Below are 23492 nucleotides of genomic sequence, written 5' to 3'. Positions count from 1 at the left end.
AAGCACAAGACAACACTTCTCACTCAGAGAAAAATGGGTGTAAAGAAGGAAGATAGCTGTACCCAACAATCTAGTTCTGAAGAATCGATAATACATCAATACCTAAACACTGGTTGATGTACAAAATMTACTACAAACAAGTGTTTCAAAAACAAAAAAGAAAGGATGGAACAAAGGGACTTTGTCCTTGACAGGGTTGAGAAAGGCATCCTGGGTACTTGTACCATGAAGTACRCAAAAAAGAATAAGGAGGATTGTGCTAAGCAGTAATGGATGAAAAATRTCACTGTCAAAGCTGGTTACTGCACTGGTACAGGTTACTGAGCTCATTGCCAATAAATGTCAGCTGGGCACAGGAGCAGCTTCCTGACCGTACTCTGCAGAGGCTGCTTGGGGGAATAGCTTCTACCTGCATCCCTGAAAACACAGAAGCAGTGCACTCATTAATACTACTGATCTCCAGACAAAGCAGAATGTATTTGGGAAGCCTTAAGCACAAAAGCTGAATTAAGGAGAAATGTTGAAACTAAATTTTAGAAGGGTAGAAGCTTAATAGAAAATTATGATTGTTTTCTTAGCCAGGAGGAAGGCAGCACTGCAGTTCCTCACTGGAAAAATGCTGAGTAAAATTACTTAATTCCACTGTTCTCAGTGGGAAACAAAAAAACACCYCAGAAGAAAGTTACCTGTAACACTGGGGGAGATAATTAATCAACCCAGTTTTGACTTTTATTTTATCAGCCTTTCAACCTCCTGTGTCTGCAAGGACTGCCAGCCTCAGTGCCTTACATCTGCAGGAAGCATTTCATCTAGAGAACATTTGCAGTTGGCAATAGGTGAGACRTCAAAAAAATCAGCAAATTATGTGCTTATCTAGAAATATGAACTGGCAGCAAATTTGTGAGAAATTTACCACCACAAACTCTAAAAAAGGCTTCACCCAACACTGTAGATTACTAAGGAGAGTGAAGTGTCAGCACCTCAAATGTTTCAGAACTATGAAGGAAGTGTTGAAAGATAAGTGGTATGCTTCAGCAAGGACTGACTGTGCTCATATCACAGAGGGAAGCAATATAGATCCTGGCATGCTATTCAGGAGGCAGAAAGCAGYTGAATTTAATGTGTGGAAAAGCAAACCTTTTCTTTGGAAGACAAAGATCTTTCCTGAGGCATGGATAGGATCTCCTGAGGGATCGGTGTTTTCTCAGTTGCAAAGAGGTGTTTGGGCAGAGAACTGCCTGGGTTCACTGGGTTGAGAAAACTCCATAATGAGTTTTGTGAACAGAGTTTACTTTTGGCTGATTCCACTGAAAATCCCTCTTCTCCCTACTGTAGTAGTGTCTCTCTGCCTCCTTCCAACTTTSGAAGCAGTAGTTTGATTACCTGTGCCCCTCTTCTTTTTTATWTGGGAAATATTGGTTTGGGGCAACCTGATTTTCCTTTCTCTGCCTGTCCCACAGTGGTTTTTGGTTGCATTCAGCAGAGAARGAACACAGTAGCTCTAAAAGAGGCAATGCTGTGCTCATCTCTGTTCTCCCTGTTTCAAGCATCTCACCAGTTCTGTGGCTGCTGGTGTGAACTGTCCCCAGATGGGTGAATGGGCTCGTGTGGCACTCTGAAATGCAAAGCCATGACACAGGCTCAAGCATACTATTATGCTGGGCAAGCAGCCCCTGCTTTGCTCTGCTCTCTGCTAAAAAAAAAGAAAAAAAAAAGAAAAAAGAAAAAAAAGAAAAAAAGAGAAAAAAGAAAAAAAGAAAAAAGAAAAAAGAAAAAAAAAGAAAAAAAGAAAAAAAGAAGAAGAAGAAAAAAAAAGCAAGCCTGTGAGACCCTCCCTGCACAGCTGGATTTGATTTTCTGTGATTTGTACATTGTGGGTTAACCGTGAGATTTTTTCTTTTTTTGGTAATAAAATCACTAGGTTTTATGCTATTACTTGAAAACTGACTCCGTGAGTATTTCAGAAGGTGAAGGGTTTTAACAAGCATCCACCAACATTATTGGCCATTTATTCAAACCGATAATTTATGTTTAAAAAACCAAAACAACCAGCATGTTGAAAAGGGTGGGAAGAAGCCTGCATATTGCCCAAAATAAAATTAAACTAATAAAACTATTCCTCAGTAATAAACTATATTTTAAATAAATATAATAAATAAAATTTATTATATTTAATATAATAAACTATTATTTTAGTATAAACTATTCCTCAGTTCAACCATTAAGTGCTTCCTCAAGAGTAAAGAAACCCATGAGCTCCTTGCTTGGAGATCAAGCTGCTCACRGCCTGTCTGGTGTGATCATCCTGGTTCATTATTGTGCTTTCTCACTGGCCCTAGGGAGTTKGCACACAAACCATGAAAGATTGTGAAGCAGAAGACTACTTTATGGTACTAAAGAGGGTAGCAATGCCACTGAGTGGTTTCCCACGCCCATGTCATCTTAAGTGTGTGTGGATAATGCTTACTATGGAATTGTTCACATCCTGCCAGTGCTTTTTAAAAAAAGGGTATTTATATGTAACCAGAGTGCAACCCTCTGGTGTCCCTTTCCCTTTTATCCACATAAAACAGCATTCTTTTATTTATATCTACACAAATATAAAGCCTTTATTTGCAGAGGGTTTAAAGGCTTAGACAACATTCTTGTTTTTCCTTTTTTTCCCCTCTCCTGAGAGGTAGCTCAGAGTGTGTTAGCTCGATGGATAGAGAAGTGCAACCCAAACAAGCAACAGACCCTTCGTTCATTGTTTTGGYTTAAAATGCTGAGTTAGCAGAGTTTCAAAACCTTTTAGCAGAAGTGCCTCTGTGCTCCTCCCTGACTGCAGGGCACTTGCTCTGCTCGTAGAGGAGTCTACTGCTCAGGCTCTGTACAGCAGAGCTGATGCAGCCCTGCCTGCTGTGCTGCAGCCCTTCCAAAATCTCAGGGTTTTAGCCAAAATTATCCTGGTCTGATACTGTGCGTATTTGTGTGTCTGGGCCAGTGTGGAGACATCCTGTGAGACCAGAATAATGTCTCTGGTGAAGGATGAGCATTTTGTGGTACCAGGGCTGCTTTTGTTGTGTGAAGCCACTACAGCATCATCCTTAAGCTCACATCCTTAAGCCTGTGCATGGAAATCTGGCCTTTAGAAACAAAGTGTTTATCTTGCTCAAGAGYTGCTGCTCTTACTGCAAGAAGACTTGTTGGGAAGGAATGTGGAAAGCGCACAGTAGGATGGAGTACCTTCTTCGAAAGAAATAATGTATACTGTTTATATTTAATGATTAAATTAGCTCAATCACTACCAAGTGCATTTGAATGGGTCAGAAGAGGATGTTCAAGGTTTTGAACMATTCTGGCAAAAACGAAGGGCTGGAGCCTGCACCTTCATGGACTTTCTAGTCTCAGTTTTCATCAGTGACAATGGAACAAAAGACGAGACAGAGCACTGTATTTGCTTTTCTGAGGGACAGATGGAGAATAAAATATATTATTGTGTTCATGTCTTCACACATGAAGCTGAGAATTAGAACAAGTATTGTACCTCAGTGGAAAAGCTGGTGAGAATAGAAATAAATATTCCAATCAGAAAAGCAGGTGCTAAAATGTGTCTTTTCCCCTTATAAATCTGGATAAGTAATATATTGGGTTGCAATTCCTGAAGCGCCTTAGTGAAAATTTTATATCAAAAAAGTATTAAAATGTCTTTGTYTTTGTACAAGGCCAGATTTTACATTTGATTCTGACTGACTGGAGAGATGATGAAAAGRAATGCAGGTGAATACTCTTTCAGATTGAGAAATGTATAAGATCAGTAGAGAAAGGAGACCTGATTTTCCCTTCCCTCAATTTTGTGTTAACTCAAGTATTTGAGAGGTTCTTTGGTTTACTTTCTACAAAAGTGAAGAGTTAATAGATAACACTATTGATATATATACATATATATATATATATATGTTTAAAGAAAGAGGACAAAAGGAATGAATTCAATTCAACTAAATAGATGATGCCCCAACTGTGGTCTGTACCTAGTATGTACAGCCACAGTTAGCATTTTAAGTTCTGAGCTTCCCATCTGCACACACTGCTGGTCTGGAGAAAATTTGACTCAAAACACTTTGAAAGCATCTTTGTTAAAAAGTTAGGTAACTGAATGAATGAAGCTTATTTACTCAACCACCTGCTGAAATGATCAGACACTTGCTGGAAGCTGCCATTAAAAACTTCTGAGGAATTATATCTGGTTCTGAAAATCTGGAAAAGAGTAAGCTATTGGTTCACTTTCTTCTACAAATATGGGTGTCAGGTTATGCTGATCTAGAATAACCACATTAATTTATGAATCGTGTTTGAGCACCAAACAGATAGTAAGGAGATAACTAGCCTTTTGTTTGATAAGATAGTTTGCAAGCAGAATCTGAACTTAAAAACTGAAAAGGCTCCAACTGCAGTCCATATGACTGCACTAGATAGCAGGAAAAAAGGTAAAGGTTACTTTGGAAAATTCTGGCTATGGCTTCTATTTTTTTTGAGATTATGGATGCAGACGCAGATGCCTGTAGTAGTTGGGTTTTGCTTACCTTGTCACATAACATGGGATGAGGGTAGATCTTCTTTGGGAAACATTTTAGCACCGTATTTTTCTGTTTGTTCCAGAACTGTTTTTCATTTGTCAGGAAAACTAGTAGTGAGAACAAAACTGGAAGCTTGCATTGAAGGTTTTGAAGGCCATAAGCACAAGAAAGAATAATTATTCTCTTGAGAATCTAAACAAGCCTGCTGTTCATTTCACATACACAACAGCTTCTACACTTGTACTGAAAATGAATGATGAAATTAACATTGCCTTCTCTACGGTTGCTTGGAAGTCTTAATCTGGTCTTGGACTTGCTTGTCTGACTTCATGTCTGTGTGAGGTGTTATTGGCCTGCACTTTAGTTATCAAAAAAAAAACCATCTGCAGGAACATCATACAAGGGAAACTGTCAATAAATCAGAGCAAACTTGCTGCTCCCTTTTAGCAGAGACATATTGTTTGTTTGAAAAGGGCAACAGCAGCTACCAGCTTAGTTTCCAAAACTCAATTTTTTCTCAGTTAAGAAAAAATGCTTTTGTTTTATTATTTTTTTTCCTTCTTGTAATTCATACCATTACCATCATTTTTTATACATAGACACCTGATGTTTCAGGTGCATTGGGTAGCTGGCAGCTCCATTAGTGAAGGCAGCAGCAACCTGTAAGGAAAGACTAAATCAACAGGTGTTTCTCCAAGCTGTAGATTGTTTAGGAGAGTTATATCCTGAAGCATTACTATTTAGAAAAAAAAAAAAAGGAGTATACTTTTATGGATTTCCATGGTCCTTGGGCCACCAGTGATGGCTTTATACTCCTGCGAGAGCAATAGGGACAAGACATCAACAGAAAGAATAAAGCAAGGCAAATGAAGAATTAAAACATATCTCCAAGATAGGGTGCAGAATCTTAAAGGCTGGAGATTTTTAAAAAGGAGTTAAGACATCCTCTTTCCCCAAGGCAGGTACATCATGTAACGGGTGTGTGCTGCTAGTGTAATACAGAGTAAGAACAGAGAACTCCAACAGCTTTGCTACTTTGGCTTTTGTTTTTAAGATTAAAAAACAACACATCAGACAGTAGTAGTTAAATAAGTAACCTGCATTACTTGTACAAAAAGTTATATAAATACAAGTTTGCTGGTGTGTTTTCTTTTTAGAGAAGGAAAGCATCCTTTCATAAAATAAACAGCCATTCTTATCTTATGAGATGCTGCCAAGTCACAATTCAGAAGACAGACATGAGAAATTAAATCCACACTGTGCAGACAACACAGTGGCCCCTCCAGATCAGATCTTTTCTGTTTATCCTGTGCACAGTTACACAGATACAACGTAACATGTGGTAATTTTAACATAYTTTGCTTTCACACAAAATAAAATAGTTCCCCAAACTGCATTTTGTTAACTAATGTTTCAAAAATATCCATCACATCGTCATCATCATCATTGTTATTATTATGTTATTAAGGAATTGTCCTTCATTCCATGCATAACTATCATTTCACAAGTTAAAAATATCATCCCTCCCTCATGTTGTAGTCGATAAAGCACTCTGTGCACAGTGAAGCAGATCCCCAATCAAATGCAAGTGCTATTAAAATTAAGAGAAATACACTGTTGCTGTTGATTTTAGAGGAACAAAGTTCTGGGGAGATTTAAAAAAAAACAAAATAGTTTTATCTGGACAAAAAATGTACAATTATTAATATTGCACTTTTTATACAAGAAATCCTAATAAATATACAGAAAAGATATACATTTACATACACAGAAAGTCATTATTCTTTTTTTAAATAAAAAGTTACACTGATGCTTATTTCTTGAAGACCCATTTCTACTAAGAGCATTCACTGCCAGATGTGTTTTGAAGTAAGCCAATTTGAGACAGTTTAATGTCGTGAACCTGGCACTGACCTCAATAACMGATCCCCAGTTTCACTGAGAAATCCACATGTCATGGAAGCTGTAGCATAGCAGAACTCAAACAGCATTTCATTAATATACCACAAGGCACTCGCCCCAACAGGGCTTACAGGAGAGGCACAACCAAGCCTTTTGTTTAGAGAAGGTCTTGAACCAAAACCTGAGATCCAGGTAGTTCTCCCTTGAAGTTCTGCAATTCTCAAACTCTGTTCTTTGCAGATTTCCCTTATTTTTTATTTTTTTTATTTTTATTTTTTTTTTTCTTCTGAGCAGAGCAGAGTGCCCAGGAACTAAAATCATGCAGCACTTCACTGGCTGAATATCCACTGCAGCTGGCCAGGAGGAAAGACTCACAGCCTGCATGAAAAATCATGSTGTGAGTGTGATGTTTGAGTCTCATTTTTTAGACTGTACCTTCAGGGTGTTATGCATGGATTTAAAGATCTACTTCATAACACCTGTTTTGTTGTAGGATGCAGCTGGARAGGAGCAAGTTTGTTACAAATTATTTACATTAGCCCTATGGGGCTGATGCTAAAGCTATTCTGTTTCTACTGAGTAGCAACAACCATGAAAAATCAGAATAAAGCTATTTTCTACTTCTTGTCCAAAAGGCTTGGCTGCCAGGAAAGAGAAAGTTCGTGTTAGCAAAATGGAAAAACCCACTTCCTCAAGTTCTTTTCCAAAACCCCAGGTCTGAAATTACCAGAACTCTGGGAAGTAGTACCTCTTTTTTCTAAGTAATTGTTAGCAGGATGCAGTACGTAAAGTGTTTCCTGTGTACCACATACAATTTCTATCTTTCCTGCCTATGCTCACTACAGAATAGCATTTGCAGGTTTGTACTAAACTCTGTCAAGCAGATCATACTTGTTCTCCTTTTGCTGGATAATAATTAACACCATCACCTCATCTCTCCTTTGCTCTYTCTGTGCTGAGAGCAACCCTTCAATACACAGTCCTCCCTCACAAGCTCAAACTGGAAACATTTTCAGGTGCATTTTATATMCACTTATGTTACAAACCATTGTTCAACTTCTCCAGAAACCAGATCCTTAAAAAAACATCAAAAGGATGACCCTTCCCTTGTGGGAAGGAGAGAGTGGTTTAGAAATAAAAAAGGATTCAAATCTTGGACGCAACAAGTAAGTTTATAAAGCAAAGTCATGTGCTTGTGCTCTCAAGGTAGCCTAAAACACACGAGACTGCTTGGAAGAAAGGGACCTGGGGGTGCTGGTGACAGCAGCTGAACATGAGCCAGGGTGTGCCCAGGTGGCCAAGAAGGCCAATGGCATCCTGGCYTKTAKCAGCAACAGCKTGGCCAGCAGRAGCAGTGCAGGGATTGTCCCTCTGTACYCAGCACCTCCAATCCTGTGCTCAGTTCTGGGCCCCTCACTACAGCAAAGACATTGAGGTGCYGGAGTGYGTCTGGAGAAGGGATACAAAACCTGTGAAAGGTCTAGCAAGCACATCCTACAAGGAACAGCTGGGGCAGATGGGGTTGTTAATCTGGGAGAAGTGCAAGCTCAGGGGTGACCTCACTGAACCCTAYAACTGCCTGAAAGRAGGTTGTAGTGAGGGGGGGTCAGTCTCTTCTGCCATGTTTCAAACAAAAGGATGAGAAGATATGGCCTCACGTTGTGCCAGGGGAGGCTCGGATCAGGTATTAGGAAGAAAGAAATCAGTGAAAAAGTAGCTTGGCATTGGATTAAGTTGCCAGGGAGATGGGAGATGACTCCAGGGTGGAGTCACCATCTCTGGAAATGTTTAAGAGGAGTCTGGATGTGGCACTCAGGAATGTTATTTACGGGGCACTCGAGAACCCTGAAGATCTCTCTCAACCTCGATGATGCTGTGATTCTGTAACATGATGCCAGATTATTACTCTGGTCCTCTTCCTCATCYGTCTCTTGGTGTGTCCCCCAGGCATGTACACAGATTGTGGGAAATCCCGTAATCCCACTCCTCTCATACCCAATGCTGGTGGCGTGGGTCTCTGTGACYCTTTGTGGTCTACCCTCATGACCATGTTTTGCTGCATTCTGTCTCCCAGATCCATAGGGAAAAACTTCTCAAGTCCCTTAACAACAATAATTTGGTAAAAGGTGGTTTTTTTTTTTTAGGGAAATAAATAAATAAAATGAAAAAGATATTTCCATTTCATCTGTATTTTCTGCAAAAGTCTTTGCCTCAGAAGAAAAGGCTGCGATCCCCTTGTTCCTCCATTTTCATTTCATCTGTCTTAAGATTTTCCACAAGTCCCACAGCAACGTGACTTAAATTGGGTGAGCTGGCAGAGTTTGAGCTGCTTCACTTTCTCACAGTACCTTGTGGTGTCTCTGCACTCCACTGCCAAAGGGGAAACAAAAAGAAGAAACAGTGATGAAGCTATGAACAAAGGATTTCTTACCTGAGAACACACATGCCTGGGGGCTGAGAGGTGGACCTTTGTGTTGGGAGGTCACACCATGAGTGTGATTTGCTGCAAAGACTGATTGTGTACTGCAAGTCCCCAGGCTTAAAGGAGAATTGGTGGTGGGCAATATTTGCTTTCAGAGCCTGAGGAGAAGGCTTCTGAGGCTGCTCCAATGCTCTTTCAGTTTGTCATCTACCAGTGTTTTAGAGAGTAAACAGGTAAACCAAAGATGAAGTACTAAATGAAACTGGGAACTTGTTTTAATGGAGTAGCTCAGAGACTCTTTGGCCAGTTTTCCACCTTTGAAGAGCCAATGTGTGGAAGTGCCACCCCAGCTGATTGGGTGTTGTGTTTTTCCACACATCAGAAACTACCCAGTGTGAAGAGGTTAAGACACCTTTTGAACTCCTCTAGGGTTTAGGTTCTGGTGCCATTTGGACAGTTTTTGAGGCCCACAGCTCCATGCTTTTTAATTTGGAAAGCTACTCAGCATGCCTGCAGGGCCTTGGGACATGGGACATTTCTGTATAGCAGAAAGAGGCTGGAATTCCATCAAAGGTCTTGCTTAGTATCTGTGGTCTTCCTCATCCCTTCAGCTTCCTTTAGGGCCCCCCAAAATCGTAAGTTTGGATCTATGTAGTCTGCTTTGTCTCTGCTGAGAGGGAGCATGAGGGCTGGTGTGGATATAAACAGGCACATGGGGGTTCTGCTGCTGCATCTGCAATGACTGCAAACAACTGGCTTGCAAGATAAGAGGACGAGAGCATCATTTCCAAATAGGAACATCATCTGTTCTTGTTTGCTCATTCATTTAGAAAAAACTACATAATTTTCTAGTCCCTTGGCAGGTCCAATTTGTGGCTTGTAATCTGAAAGGAAGCAGTCTTTCCTCTAGGATTTCCCATCATCCACCAATCCACTGGATCTGGACTATAGCCATAAGTCTGGTTGTGATTCATGTTTTTCTGTCTGTCTGTATGATCAACTGAAASTTAATCACAGAATCACAGAATGGTTTGGGTTGGAAAAGACCTTAAAGATCATCTTGTTCTAACCCTCCTTCCAGGACAAGGATACCTTTCACTAGACCAGGCTGCTTAGAGTTCTATCCAACCTGGTCTTGAATACCTCCAGGGGTGGGACATCCACAGCTTCTTTGGGAAACAGATATCTGTGCCTCACCATCCTCACAGTAAAGAATTTCTTCCTAATACCTAATCTAAACCYGCTCTGCTTCAATTTGATCCCATTGTCCCTTGTTCTGTCACTACATRCCCTTGTAAATAGTCTCTTCCCACCTTTCTTGTGACCTCCCTTCAGGTACAGGAAGGCCACAATTAGGTTACCCTAAAGCCTTCCCTTCTCCAGGCTCAACACTCCCATCCTTCTAACCAACTTGGTGGCCTACTATGGACTTGCTCCAGAAGACSGTATGAATTATTTCTCATTAGCAAGGGGACACAATCCGAGTACTAGCACCATTGCCAAAAAAACCCCACAAAGGGCAGCATTCCCCACTGGCCTACTGAGTTTTAGGCATTGGATTTTGCAGATGTCTGAGCTGGGGATTCCCTAGGATGCCCCGGCTGCAAAGTTTCAGGGATCCCGCTCTGCCTCCTTTGGCACCCCGTGCCCCTCTGCCTCCCCTCCTGGCAGCAGAGTACCGTTTTCACAGGGTGTGATGTTGCAGCGCTGCCAGTTTGCCGGCCTGGGCCTCCAGGAGCAGTGGTGCTCCATGACGGGTTTGTTGGTGCGGATGTGCACGCAGTCCACGCGCCGCGACTGGAAGCCGTAGTTCCCGCAGGTGGCCGTGCAGACGGTCCACAGGCTGACCCGCCAGTGCACACCGCAGACATCAGTCCAGCAGTTCTGGGTGACCAGCGGCCTGTGGGCAGGAGGCAGGGAGGGACACAGACATTACAGAAGCCAGAGGTGATTCCCTCAGAGTGCTGTATGGGTCGGATCTTGTAAGGGTGCCAAGAGAGGCCAGCACTTTGGAACTGCTCCCAGGGACCTCAGTGGGCACACACAGCGTACCAACACTGGGCTAAATGACCATTTGAACTAYTTGATTTGGCTGAAATGTCCTCTCCATGAAGGGCCAAACCAGAGTTCTGCTGAAAGGGCAAATGAGTGGTGATCAATGTCATCCAGCAAGACTTTGTCACTTTTTTATGGCTTTACAGCCAGTTCTCTGAAACCCTCCTTTTCCTTTCAACACAGTCTCACAGAAGATGTATAGGGACACTTGGTTCATATCTATTTGTCACACAGATARTGCAAAGACATGAGGGGAAGCCTGCAAGCCAATTACATTAATTTTCAGCTGTGATTGGTCATGATTTTCACACCTGTCTCATGTAAAGTAAATGTCTTTACAGTCCGGACAGTGAAGTTTATCTGCAGGACAGCAAAACYTGTGGAGATTTTTTTTCTCAGTTTGAGTTTGTGTTTCAATAAGTGAGAAGAAGACTGGAACCCTAAGAAGGTATAGCACAGCCTTTCAGTCAGGATTTGGCATGCATAGAAAATTTTCCTGTTGTTGGCCAGCCAACCTGAAGCTCCTAGGAACACAGGAAAATAGGGAACTCTGGGCTTAAGCCTGAAAGATTTGTTACACAAAACTGTACAGGTTGCAGCATGACCTCTTTGTTACACAAGGGAAATCTGTGAAATTTCACTTAAGTCACTAGTCCATTCAATATCTCTGGGAAGGGCTGTGGGTTCAGACATAAGGGATTGCTGTCCTACCTTGGTAAGGCACTGCATTGATCAGATGACACAGAAGTTCCATCTTTGGTCTGGCAAAAGAYCTGTCGGTGCTGTACAGCCAGTCGTGGTCCAATGCACGGCCCATTGCACTGTGAACACAGAAGATTCACTCAGGAGAGGTAAAARGCAGGGCATGTTCCCTTTTTGTAAGTCTGCTGGTGAAATAAAATGCACACTGCCATTCAGAGACTGTTGAGATTTCCACCACTTTCTACACCTCTGCAGGCTGTGAAGGCTGACTGTGCAGTCATCTTCTGCTCTACCTCACTCTCCTCCAGCAGAGTTTAAACTACATTTCTGTATCTGGTCTGTAGATTCATTACCTCTTCTCTGCAATAATCTTAAACACATCTGTTAGGGGAAATTAAATGCTCTCATGCCATTAGCCAAGAACCAATGATCCATTCAGGAAATCTCAATATATTGCTTTCACTGTGCATTCTGCAGTTTGTATTATCACAACTTATGGCCAAAAAACTAAGAATGCATTGAACCAAGAACATATTCCATTCCATTTAATACTTTAAAAGCATTGAAGGACAATAAACAAAAGCAGCAGGCATGACAGACACAGCAGATACTTCATGCTCACTCCAAYACTGAGGCTATCCTAACTTATTCAAGCTTAACAACCATGCTTCAGTTTAACTATTGTAATTGCCTCCTTTGACTAAAATATATTTAGCTATGGGTAAGAASCATGTACTTGTGCTCTTTCAAAATTGTATCAACTATTAGGAAATTGTTTTTTAAAGCATCTTATATCCAAGAACAAACTGGGAGTTGAATAAGGGGTCGTTATTGTGAGGAAGGAATTTTTTGTAGGGAATGGCTGCTGTCCGACCCCTCTGCTGCTCCCTCACAAGTAGGAGCCCTGTTTCACGCTACCATGCACTYCTCTCATAATACTCCCTTCCTCCTGCTATTTCTTCTTCCCTCCCTGACAACTGGGAGAGGGAAGCCAGGCTCCTAGGTGCTTCCAGCAAACTGTCTTGTGGGAAATGCCATTCACTGGAGTACATGGAGSATTTCTGTGATATCTGCAGGGGCTAGCGGTCCTCATCACCAGTAGGCCTCAGTCATCAGTGAAAAAACCATGGTGTTAGTGGAGATCAGGGTACCAGGAGCATTAAATGAAGGAAAGGAATTAACTCTAGAGATGGGGGTGGAGTAGGTAGGCTTTCCTTTTCTTTGTAAACTGGGAAAGTTGATCACCACACCTGTGCAACGGGGACCTGATACCCCRCGATCCTACCAAGCATTGATCCACTGAGCCAGTGATGTGTTCCTAACTGTGGAACAAGCTTCTGGACAACTGATTTTTGACTAGGTACAAGAAATATTATATGATAATGCACAGAGATTAGCTCTAAGAAATTAATTCTGAGCTATCAGATAATTTCAGCTGAGTATGATGTAATGGGGAACAATACAGCCCATACTGGTTTTTACAAAGATGATCCAGTCCTTTCCTGGAATTCCATTCAGAGTAAAAATTTACTTCTTTGATATAAAGTGATTATTCCAACCTTTACTTGTAATACAATAACTCAGTCACCTTTCAGGAGTTAAATAAAGATGTTTGGAAGTAGTGAACAATAACACATTCTGGTAACTGAAGGCTTTTTTTTTTACTACCAACGTTGTAAAAAAGCCTGACACAACACAATCTGCCAAGGAGAGTTTGAAGGTCTGCAAAACAGCGTGAAGTGGTCTGAAAATGCTTTTAGCCCTCCATTCTGCCTTTCATGAGGCAACTCAAGAAAGCTCACACATTTTGGTATTCTCAGGCAACATCAGCAACTCTATAAAACTGAGTTATTGTACAGTCCTCCTGTTTTGAACTGATCACAATCACCAATCCTGACTCCAGCCAGCCAAGACTGAAGCACACTTGCTGGTAAGAGGAATTAAGACTTGAAGAAGGCTGCTTCCCACKTGTGTCACTTATCTCTTAGACCTTCCCACTGGGGGAGTCAGGGCTCTGCAGTTAAAGTCCTGTCCACAAGCAGCATTTCCAAGGACTCTGGAAAGAAGGACTTACAGAAACCCAAGCAGGCAGTGCATAACATACAGAAAGAAAGAGCTGAGCATATTAGTGGCCTCCTCAAAAGCCTGCAAACCATAACCTAAAGATATCAGGTTAAAAATTCACTCATTATTTGCCTCTTTTTTCTAGCCCACACCATGGGCCTGTCCTTGGAATGCTGCCCTGCTCCTTACCTGGCCCCAGGAGGAGGCCACCCACTCAACACAGGGCTGCCTGTTACAGCTCTGTGTGTCCACAGGGCGCTTGGACACCTGGGCACAAGCCTCRTTGGACATGGGGACAGAGCTGCCTTTCGCTGTCAGGCGCTGGCACGTCACTCGCCGCATCTGGATGCCTCCACCACAGCTCCGAGTGCAAGGAGACCAGGATGTTACCATCCAYCTGCGAGAGAAAGATCAGGTCAGGGACCAGGCATGTACAAGATTCTCCGTCTTTATCTGCTGGACCAAAGACAAGAGTGCCTTGATTCATTTAGAGTGCAATCCTGGAAGGTCTGAGYGTCTCAGCCTCCCACAGCTGTCACTGAAAACTGCTCAGAGGATGAAAGCTGAGAAGAGAGCACTTTTTTTTTTTTTTCATTAATTTATCTTTCTCAAGGCTCTTTGGGCCTTGAATTAATTTTCTAGCCCTTTAAGCTGTTTTTAGAGGCTTAGTAAATACTTGTAGCCCTGGCATAGGGGTTGGGCAAGTCCGGTCTTTCACCATGGTGCCATGACACAGGTTACAGACACAATGCTGGGATTAGCCTAGCAGCACCCCTTAGCAGGGAAAATTATCTCCATGTAATTGCTGCAGTAGCTCACAGGCCACGTCAAACTTGCTGGCAGAGAACAGYCAAAAGCCTGCTGGGTCCTGCTGGTGCCTGCCTCCTCTGCTGCAYCCCTGACAGCTGGGATATTCCAGAAAAACCTAAACATTACTTAGTAACAGGCAGCCCAGGGAAGAAAGGACATTATCCTTCCCTCTTGAGCTTAGACCTTGCATTCACCAGCTGAGTCTGAGTCTCTGCACTCCTGTGTACTGGCCTTTAAAAAATCCAGTCCTTGCTAAAAGGCTGAAATACAGAAAATAACCAACTAATACATTTTGTCACTGTAAGGATCTTTAAATGAAACACTCATACAGCCAGGTTTGGGAAAGCATTAGCTAGGAATAGGAAGAATGCAACTCATTGCTAGCTTTCTGAACAGTTTTATGGTCAAATCCGCTGTTTGCTTCATTAAATTTCTGGATACCTGGCAGAATTGYGTGGTTTTGGGAGTAAAATACTGCCTATCAGCCTATCACTACTGCCTCACCAGCTGTGTTTATGATAACTTTACAAAATAGGCAATAGGTATTCTCCAGTCCCTTGGAGAGACATCCGTTTCTACTTCTCCATCTTCTGCAGGTGATTAACTATTGTGGTCACAGAAACAAGTGTAAAAAAATATATTCCCAACCTGGAGAACAAGAACACTGGTACTATTTTCATGCAGTTTGGTGAGGTTGAACCTCCAATTTCCGCACTGCTCATAAAGCTTTGGTCTGCACGTCAATCAACTTTTATTCCTGAGCTTACGTCTCAGCAGGTTTCTCAGGAGTTGAGGGAGGATTTGGGGTTGTGTTRCAATTCAGGGAAGGTATAAAGAGACATAAACCATTCCCATGGAATTTACTGTCATCACTAAGAAAAACTGCTGCTAATGAGCGTGTTTCATATTTCATCAAATCTCTTTTGGTTTCTTTCTATGACTCAGCTGGCAACTCAGAAAACATCTGCCTGCAAAGAAGGGCAAGAATGTATTTTAAAAGGTAATTAAACAGAAACTTGCAATATGCCCAAGACAYAGCGAGATTGGCAAATCTGGCCACTTCTCATCAGGTTGCTTAACAAGTGTCCTTGCCTTTGCTTAGACTGTCTTTTTTTGTATACCAGTCCCAAATCACTGTTGAATGAGGGAGGTTGCACTAAATTTCTCTTGAGCTGMTCACTACTTTTAAGTACTTGTGTACTGAAACGTACCATGTCCACTTTGGAAATAAGGGAGAGGAGGGAGTGACTGACACCACAGAAAAATATGGAAAAATATGTTTACACATCTCAGCTAAGGAAATACTGAATTGCAGAAGCAAGACATTTTTAACGTGGAGGGGGCAAAACACTACACTGACTCTGGATACAGAGGATGTATTCTTAAGAATCCTCACTGAGGATGTATTCTTAGCACGAAAGAGGGGTCAAGGAAGGACAGGCTTTGTGTCGGGTGTCAGGGAATCATTTAGGTTGGAAATAAYCTATGATACCATCAAGTCCAATCATTAACCCAGCAATGCCAAGTTCACCACTAAACCATGTCCCTTAGCATCACATCRACACATCWTTTAAACACCTCCAAGGGTCACTCAGTCACTTCCCTGGGCWGTTCCAATGCGTGACAACTCTTTCCAGGATGTATTTTTCCCTAATAGCCAATCTAAACTTGTCCTGGTGCAACTTGAGGCTGATTCCTTCTGCCTTGTCACTTGTCACTTGCAAGAAGAAGYKGACCTCCACTTCACTACAGCYTCCTTTCAGGCAGCTGTAGATAKTGATGTGGTCTCCTGAGCCCCCTTTTCTCCAAGGTCAACATTCTCAGCTCCCTCAGCTGCTCCTCAAGGGACTTGTGCTCCAGACCCAGCTTCTCAGTCCTTCTTTCTCATAGTGAGGGGCCCAAAATTGAACACACTACTTGAGGTRGGACAGAGAAAGACTTTCTCTGACTTTCTTTCAAGCTGTCTTGGCTCCTTTGTGTTTAGTAGTAAGTGTAAGCCAGGGGACTACAAGGGCAACCACAAACTAGCAAACTCCAAAGAGAGGCAGAACTCACCCTGAGCCTCCTTCATGCCCACTAGATCTGAGGGATGTATCCATTTGACAAAAGATACTTCCACTCTGCTCAGGGAATTCTTTTCAGCTGCAGCTATAGCCCTTTCTATATTGATGTTCAGGCAACAAAGGAACTCAGAATAAAACCACAGAATAGCTGCTAAACTTAGTTTCTTGTCTGCTATGTCATTGGGGCAAAATTCCATGAAGCCATGTAAAACAAAAAATAAATGATCCTACAGCTCTTGGGTGACAAAATTTTCATTTTGCTCAGAACAGGCATGATATATCCAACATAGGGTGTGGCTGGAATCACTCAACACACTGCAAACTGTGAACTCTCTTTCTACCTTGTACTGTAAAAGCTTTCCACAAATACTGCTACAAAATCCCAGCTGCCTGGATTAAGCACCCATAAATTCCCTTTCAGGCATGACTTCTCCAAACCAGAGAGGCTRCAGTGGTGTGATGTCCTGCACCAAGAACTCTTCCAGCACGTCRTGCGTGCGTGTATGATATTTTCACATGAGACACACAAACCGTGAAGGGCAGTCTCTTCTGTTGCACGCGATGGGCTGCAGGGCTGGCTTGGGTGTCTCTCTGCAGTTGGATGTGTTGACTTCAGCTCCATCCAGTAAGCACCTCAGCTGGGGCAGCTGCACCCCTCTGTGGCCGCAGGAAGCTGAACAAGCTGTCACTTTGTCCACTGACCACCGGTATTCTGCCAGCAAGCGTGGGAGAGACATGTTAGCACTGAAAAACTGACAGAGGCGTTCAGTGAGAAAGGAGGGAGCTGACAATGTTCTCCAGGATGAAATCCAGGAAGAGGAACTACCACCCCCTGCAAGGWACCTGATTCAAATCCCTGACTGCCTTTGGTGTAGAAAACCCAGTTTTTTTGGTGCTTAGAAGCATCAGGCATGGAAAATGAATAACATGATATGGCAGTGAAGTGTAGCCAGATGCCAGTGAGCAGGACTCTAAAAGGTGTATAATTTAGTGAAGTTGTGGTTAGCTGCAATTCCCATCGCTATCTATGACTCTGTGATCTTAAAACACTATGTCTCTTACCAGACAGACCATTTCAGTTCACCTGTCCTGAAAATCTATGTGGGAGTTGCAACAAACTCATAATTTTATAGCAAAACTGAAGGAAAAGCTTAATTCATCACTTCTCTGCCACTGACAMTTGGAGCAATAAAAGCTGCATGTTCTGTTCCAGCCCAGCTACATTGYAGTGTTCTGTTACTCTATCACCTTTGTCTTGTTTCTAAGACTTCTATAACAATAGCAGTTCCAGAACTTTTACAAGTGAAGGGTTTTCAAGGACGAAGAGGCTGTGGAACACTGACCTTTGTGTATTAACAGAGGGGCTTCTGGTTTAAAAGGTTTAAACTTGCCACTTCTGGATAAGAAAATTGTCCAGGCTCAAACATACGTGTCATCTGAATCAGTAAGATGTGTTCTTATACTCAGTAGGGCAGAAATACCTGGTGTCATTTTGGTAACGTAAAACCTAAGACACCCTAAAGTACCCAGTAGTCCAGCAAATCTATATCCATGGTAATAAACCATTAAGTCATTTTTTTTCCTGATATCCATGGCAATGGCTTCAGAGCGGAGAAATTATGGATGAGAAAGGCAGTACAGGGAAGTCCTTGGCAAGAGCTTTCCAGTGTGGYAGGACTGAAATTGAGGAGTTACCTTGTATAGCCAGGGACATGGTTTGTGTGAGTGAGCCAGCCTCATTCTGAGCAAGGCAGCTGAATTCACCATCAGAGAAATCACTGACATTGAGTATCTGAAGAATTCGTCCTGCTGCCAGCAGCTGATGTCGCAGACTAAGAGGCTCACCAGAGTACAGCCAGGTGATGTTCGGGGTTGGACGCCCATTGACAGCACAGCCTGAGAAACAGGGACATGAAAAAAAACTGCTGAGTACTGAACTTGGTACATGCTTTGAAGTGGTCAGAATTAGGGGGAAATAGTTGATTCCACCCCATTTTCTCCTCATTTTCTCATAATGATAAAAAGTAATTCTGTAGTAAGGAATACCTTATCATCATCTGGAAAAAAATATAAAATCCAAAAGCCAGATAATCTGCAATATGAAAAAATCTGTGATCAGTTTGGAATTATTTATATCAGACCTTCTAAGGTTCCCGCTATTTTTGATCATCCTCATTTTGGTACTGAAGATAGGGATAGGGAGGTCGTAAACCTGGCATAAACTCAAGGACCGTGCTTGAACAAGCAATTAAATACAACTTGGTCTCCAAATTTCCTCTGTAAGTCACAGGGCCACCTTTCTTTCTCTCTCTCTCTCTCTCTCTCTATCTCTCTCTCTCTCTCTCTCTTTTTTTTTCTCATTTTTAAATGTTATTTATTGTTTGTCTATTTAATATTAAAAGTTAAAGATTTTTGTTACAAAAAAAAAGCTGAAAAACCAAAGAGATAAATTTTAGAGGTTTGGAGCTTTTTTTTGGCACAGCAATGGGCAATTCTCTAAATAGCAACCAACCAAAACCAGCAACTGCAAAAACCCTGATGTTCTAAAGCATTGTGTGAAGCACAGGGATTACCAGCACAGCTAATGAGTTTAAGTCCACAGCAAGTCCTTCTTTGCCTGCTGACCTGAAGTATATCTACAAGACGCTTCTTACTGTGGTCCTCTTATCAGCTGAACGCTTTGCTAGTTTCAYGATGAATTGCAGGAAATTTGTAAGAGTGGTGTAACTTGGGAAAGACAGATAAATTTCCTTGCCTATTTCCTGGGGGAAAAAATAAGAACTAGGCAATTTCCATGGKGTAACTCATCCACAGCAGTTGCAGGAGTGGGGAGTTAGAAATACTAAGAGTGAGGGATGTATCACTAGGACTACTTGTGGCTTAGGCTTGTTCTGCAATGCTGTGTGTGTCAGTGAGACAACAAAGGTCTCTCCAAGTTTCTGKGAATGCAATCTATCCTGATTGTTAGCTTATATAGTTATACTGAAGCTTTATGCTGCTTTGTTTATATTAGTACATATGAGAATGAATGAGTATATTGTTTAAAAATTCCCTTCTGAAAGAATTGTCCTATACAAACATAACATAAACACATCAACATTCACACGAGAACCACTCTAGAGGAATGGGATAAAAAAAAAAGAATATGAATTTAAAACAGTAAAATGGAAGACTATTCTAATATGACAAAATAATCCCTTAGCTGATATTTCTTCACTGTCAATTCTGTTTAATTTGATTACCATTTATTATTCACTGAGACAAATAAAGATGTGAATATGAAGTCTCTGCAGCTGCACCACACAATTAGCAGATGCTGCAATGTGACATTTTTGTTACTGCTCTTCCCTCCTTTCTTGTTTGCCCACTTGAGAAGAACCTTAACTAACATATACTGGGCAAGTACTGTTCCTACAACAAAATACCATTGTCACTGATCTGCTCGTGAAGGTTGAAGAGTTTGATTTCCAATCATCATTAAAATGAAACCCTTGAGACTTGGGGAACTTGTTACTTTGTTTAGGAATCCTTGCTACTCTTTGGCTACACCTCTAAACTAACGCTAGGGGCTGGGCTACACTATTCCTACACTATTCCAAGTTCTCTTGCTTATAAACACAAGATCTCACGCAAGATGGAAAATGCCAGTGGTGACCTGTGGCATGCCCCAGCCATCTTCATGCTGAGAGGTAGATCCAGGCAGTGAGAAGACACCATCTCCCACTCTGAGGATAAACTCTGAGGCTCTCACTGATGCAGCGGCTGCGTGAGTCTTTGCTAATYCCCTGCCTGCACGGATGGGCATGGGCTGGATACAGCTGCCCTTCGGGAGTCATTTACTCTGTGAAACTGATGTTTCAGAGAGCAAGGGCTCCCTGACAAAAGACTGACACACACAGTAGACTGTGCTGTCCCAGTGACAAAGTTGCACCGGARAAGAACTGGTAAATGCAAATAAATGTTTAAAAATATGGGAAAAGGCAGAAAAAAAGGTAGAATGACGGAGTGAAAAACCGTGCCCAGTGTTTTCACCTCTTCCCTTTTTTCACTTTTATTTAAAAGAGTGAAGAGTCTACTATTTGTTTTCATTTCTTTGGCGAGATTCAACGCASTCTTATCCTTGGCAGTTATCTCTATCCAGCACTCACTTCCTGACAACAGAGACACAGCATTCTTTGCTGCTCCCTGTCCATTTTCCTATTTGTGTAAGCTCTCTGTCTATTTGTTTATTATCTATTTCTTCTGCTATGTTTCATTTTTTTTTTTTTTGTGCTTTTCCCCCTCTCGTGCTGGAAAATAACTTATGCAGTTTCCAAGATGCTCATTCTCGAGTAGATGAGTGACATGAAAGGTTTTGGCCTCAAAGATTTAAGGCAAAGTTAAAAACAATGGAAAACAAAGGAATATACAGAAAATGGACAAGCTGAACAATAAGTGGCTCTGTGTAGATTGTTCTAGGTTTTTTTTAGTTTTTACTTGTCTTTTAAGGTAATCGTAGTGATTTCCACAGGTCAGCATATGGCCATGACAACTGAAAATGACACCCTGTGAACCCAGTTTTATTGTTTGCATTTGCATTTGCAAACRGTCTGCAGAGTGTAAATGCAGAAAGCAGAAAGGTCAGCTTGATGCTACACACAGAGGAACTGAACCTGAATTCAGCATTCAGATGGTCCTAGCTCATGCTGTTTTCCTTAAAAGAACTGTCAGAAAAAYCAGTGTTTTCTCATTGGTACTGGCTATTTTATTTGTCTTATGTATTATTTCTTCTTCCAAAATGTGTATATAAAATACTAGCCAAAGGAACAGCCAGTAATCAACAATACGGGAGAAAACTTCCAAAAGCTATTCCTAGATATGTACTACCAGGGAGCAATTATTGCTTAACAGTAAAACTTAACTAATATCTATCAATCACATTTCACAAGTGACATTTTCTATACATTTCCCACATGTACAGATGCTGTGGGATAATATTTTAGTCACAGTAAGTGAGAACTAGAGTACAATAAAACCCATTAATAAATCCTTCTCATCTTCCAGCAATAATTTTCATACCATTTAATGCATATTACTAACACTTACTTTCTATTTCCCCCATCCCCGTGGACATTGACTATTTTATCCTTTTGAAGTTCCAAACCTCTCCCTGTAATACCTGAGAAGGGAAAACTGGCTTTGTTTCCAGACACCACAGCTATTGCAGAGATTTTGGATATTGGAACCCTCAGGAAGATGATCACAGAACAAATTTTTGGGTCTATTTTGAGACATAAAAGCTCTGGCATGAGAGGGTCTTTCTGCTTCAGTCCTTCTTAAGCAGAGATAGAAAATACTGCCTTCAGCCTCCCTTCCAAAGACTACTGGGACTCTGAATTCATTCAAAGCCAGGATGAGTCACTGGTGTGCAAAAGCTGGAGATRGAAACAAAAATCGAAGACACACGATATCTTCTAGCAGGGAAAATGCCAATATTTCAAGGGGGTATTATGAAAGGGAAGACYCATGTTCCACAACAATGCTAACAATTTGTTGGGAGGAAAGAATAAATGCTCACTGCAGGTCAAATTCAGCACCCCATTACTTCTTTGTAATAATTCCTGAATGACTGTAGGTGCAGAAASACTCTGGGCTACCATGATAATACTAGGAGAAAAAAATACAAAGCATGCACCACTTTTTCACTTTCAGACTTGTATGAATGAAAAAACAAGTGCAAAGTACATTGATTTTAGAGTTTTTTTTCTTTTTAGCATCCTGATACTGTATGGAAAACAGTGGTAAAGATGTCAAGTGAATTTTGCAAATACTAAATACATGTGATAATGTTAATAAAATATAGCACTGACCTTAAAATAGATCTCTATTCTTAAAATACAGATTATTTCCATGCTTTCATATTTGTCTAACACGTAACTCTCTAATTGACTGTTGACATGATGATTAATCCCAGGCAATGTCTCTAATCTTTATTAAAGATGGAATGTGAGTGAAGGCTTCAAGTCAAGATCAGGTAGTTAATTAGAAATTTCTTTAAACAAAACAGTCCTAACATCTGACCTCAACAAATTATTTAGCTTTCCAACTGCAGCCCTGAAACTGCTGTGCCATGAGAAGTAAACTCACTTTTTCCCTTCCCACTCTCCCGTCAGCTAACCAAGGGGTGTGAAGGTGCATGATCTCTTACCTGAGGCCAAACCATGTGCCAGCAGTGCAACTGGACACCAAATTCTTGTCTTCTTAGCCTCAGGCCAATAATTTTATATTTCAGAACTATTTTCTAAATAGATAGAGGTAGGTCTGGGTAACGTGGCCTGGCTGTAAACACAGACTGTGGTATAGAGTTTGAATCTACTGGTATTAATGTTYAACTACATGCTTATAGCTCCATTTTACACCCTTGCTATTCACAGTGATCACATCTYGCAAAACAGGAAAATGTTTGTGCTGCATTATTTCAAAATACTTTCAATCAACCAAAAAAAAAAAAACCAAGGCTGAATTTGACAAAAAGTAAACTGACCAATTGGATAGTGACTGCCTGCATCACACCAGTACAGTGCAAATGTAGCACAGAAAGTTCACAGAAATCTTCAACAAGACGAGAAAACCAGAAGGCCTATGCCCCTCCTGCTGCAAGCCACAGACATGAATCTATCCAAACATAAAAATGGGAGATGAAAGGTGATTGCTGACTGTTATCTGAAATGTGTGGCAAAGATGAAAAGAAGGGTTTTGGCRACAGAATTAATTAATTACAGTCTTAATTACATTAAGACTGAAAAAAAGCAAGATAAAGAAAATAAYTTTGTGTTTCTATTTTACTGTACTCTAGCAAAAGAAAGTTACAGACCGCAACACATGGTGTTAAAGCAATAAAAGTAATGCACCTACGAGACTTGAAACATGACAGCATTT

General features: G+C 41.3%; 1 protein-coding gene across 1 annotated transcript in view; it reads right to left on the bottom strand.

Moving 5' to 3' along the window:
- Nucleotides 1-7792: 7792 nt before the first annotated feature.
- The window catches only part of ADAMTSL1 (ADAMTS like 1), a 370874-nt gene continuing 355174 nt past the window's right edge, over nt 7793-23492 (bottom strand). Inside the window, exons 25-30 of the mRNA XM_057373470.1 lie at nt 18270-18470; nt 17106-17286; nt 13891-14098; nt 11647-11756; nt 10560-10780; nt 7793-8828 (exon numbers count right to left, since the gene is read on the bottom strand). Coding sequence (XP_057229453.1) covers nt 8722-8828; nt 10560-10780; nt 11647-11756; nt 13891-14098; nt 17106-17286; nt 18270-18470 — 1028 coding nt within the window. The 3' untranslated portion in view covers nt 7793-8721. The remainder of the gene's footprint in view (nt 8829-10559; nt 10781-11646; nt 11757-13890; nt 14099-17105; nt 17287-18269; nt 18471-23492) is intronic.

Source organism: Malurus melanocephalus, unplaced genomic scaffold (assembly GCF_030028575.1).
Source record: "Malurus melanocephalus ecotype Western Australia unplaced genomic scaffold, MMel_1.1 scaffold_198, whole genome shotgun sequence".
Lineage (NCBI taxonomy): Eukaryota > Metazoa > Chordata > Aves > Passeriformes > Maluridae > Malurus > Malurus melanocephalus.
This window is presented reverse-complemented; position numbering and strand designations above follow the sequence as displayed.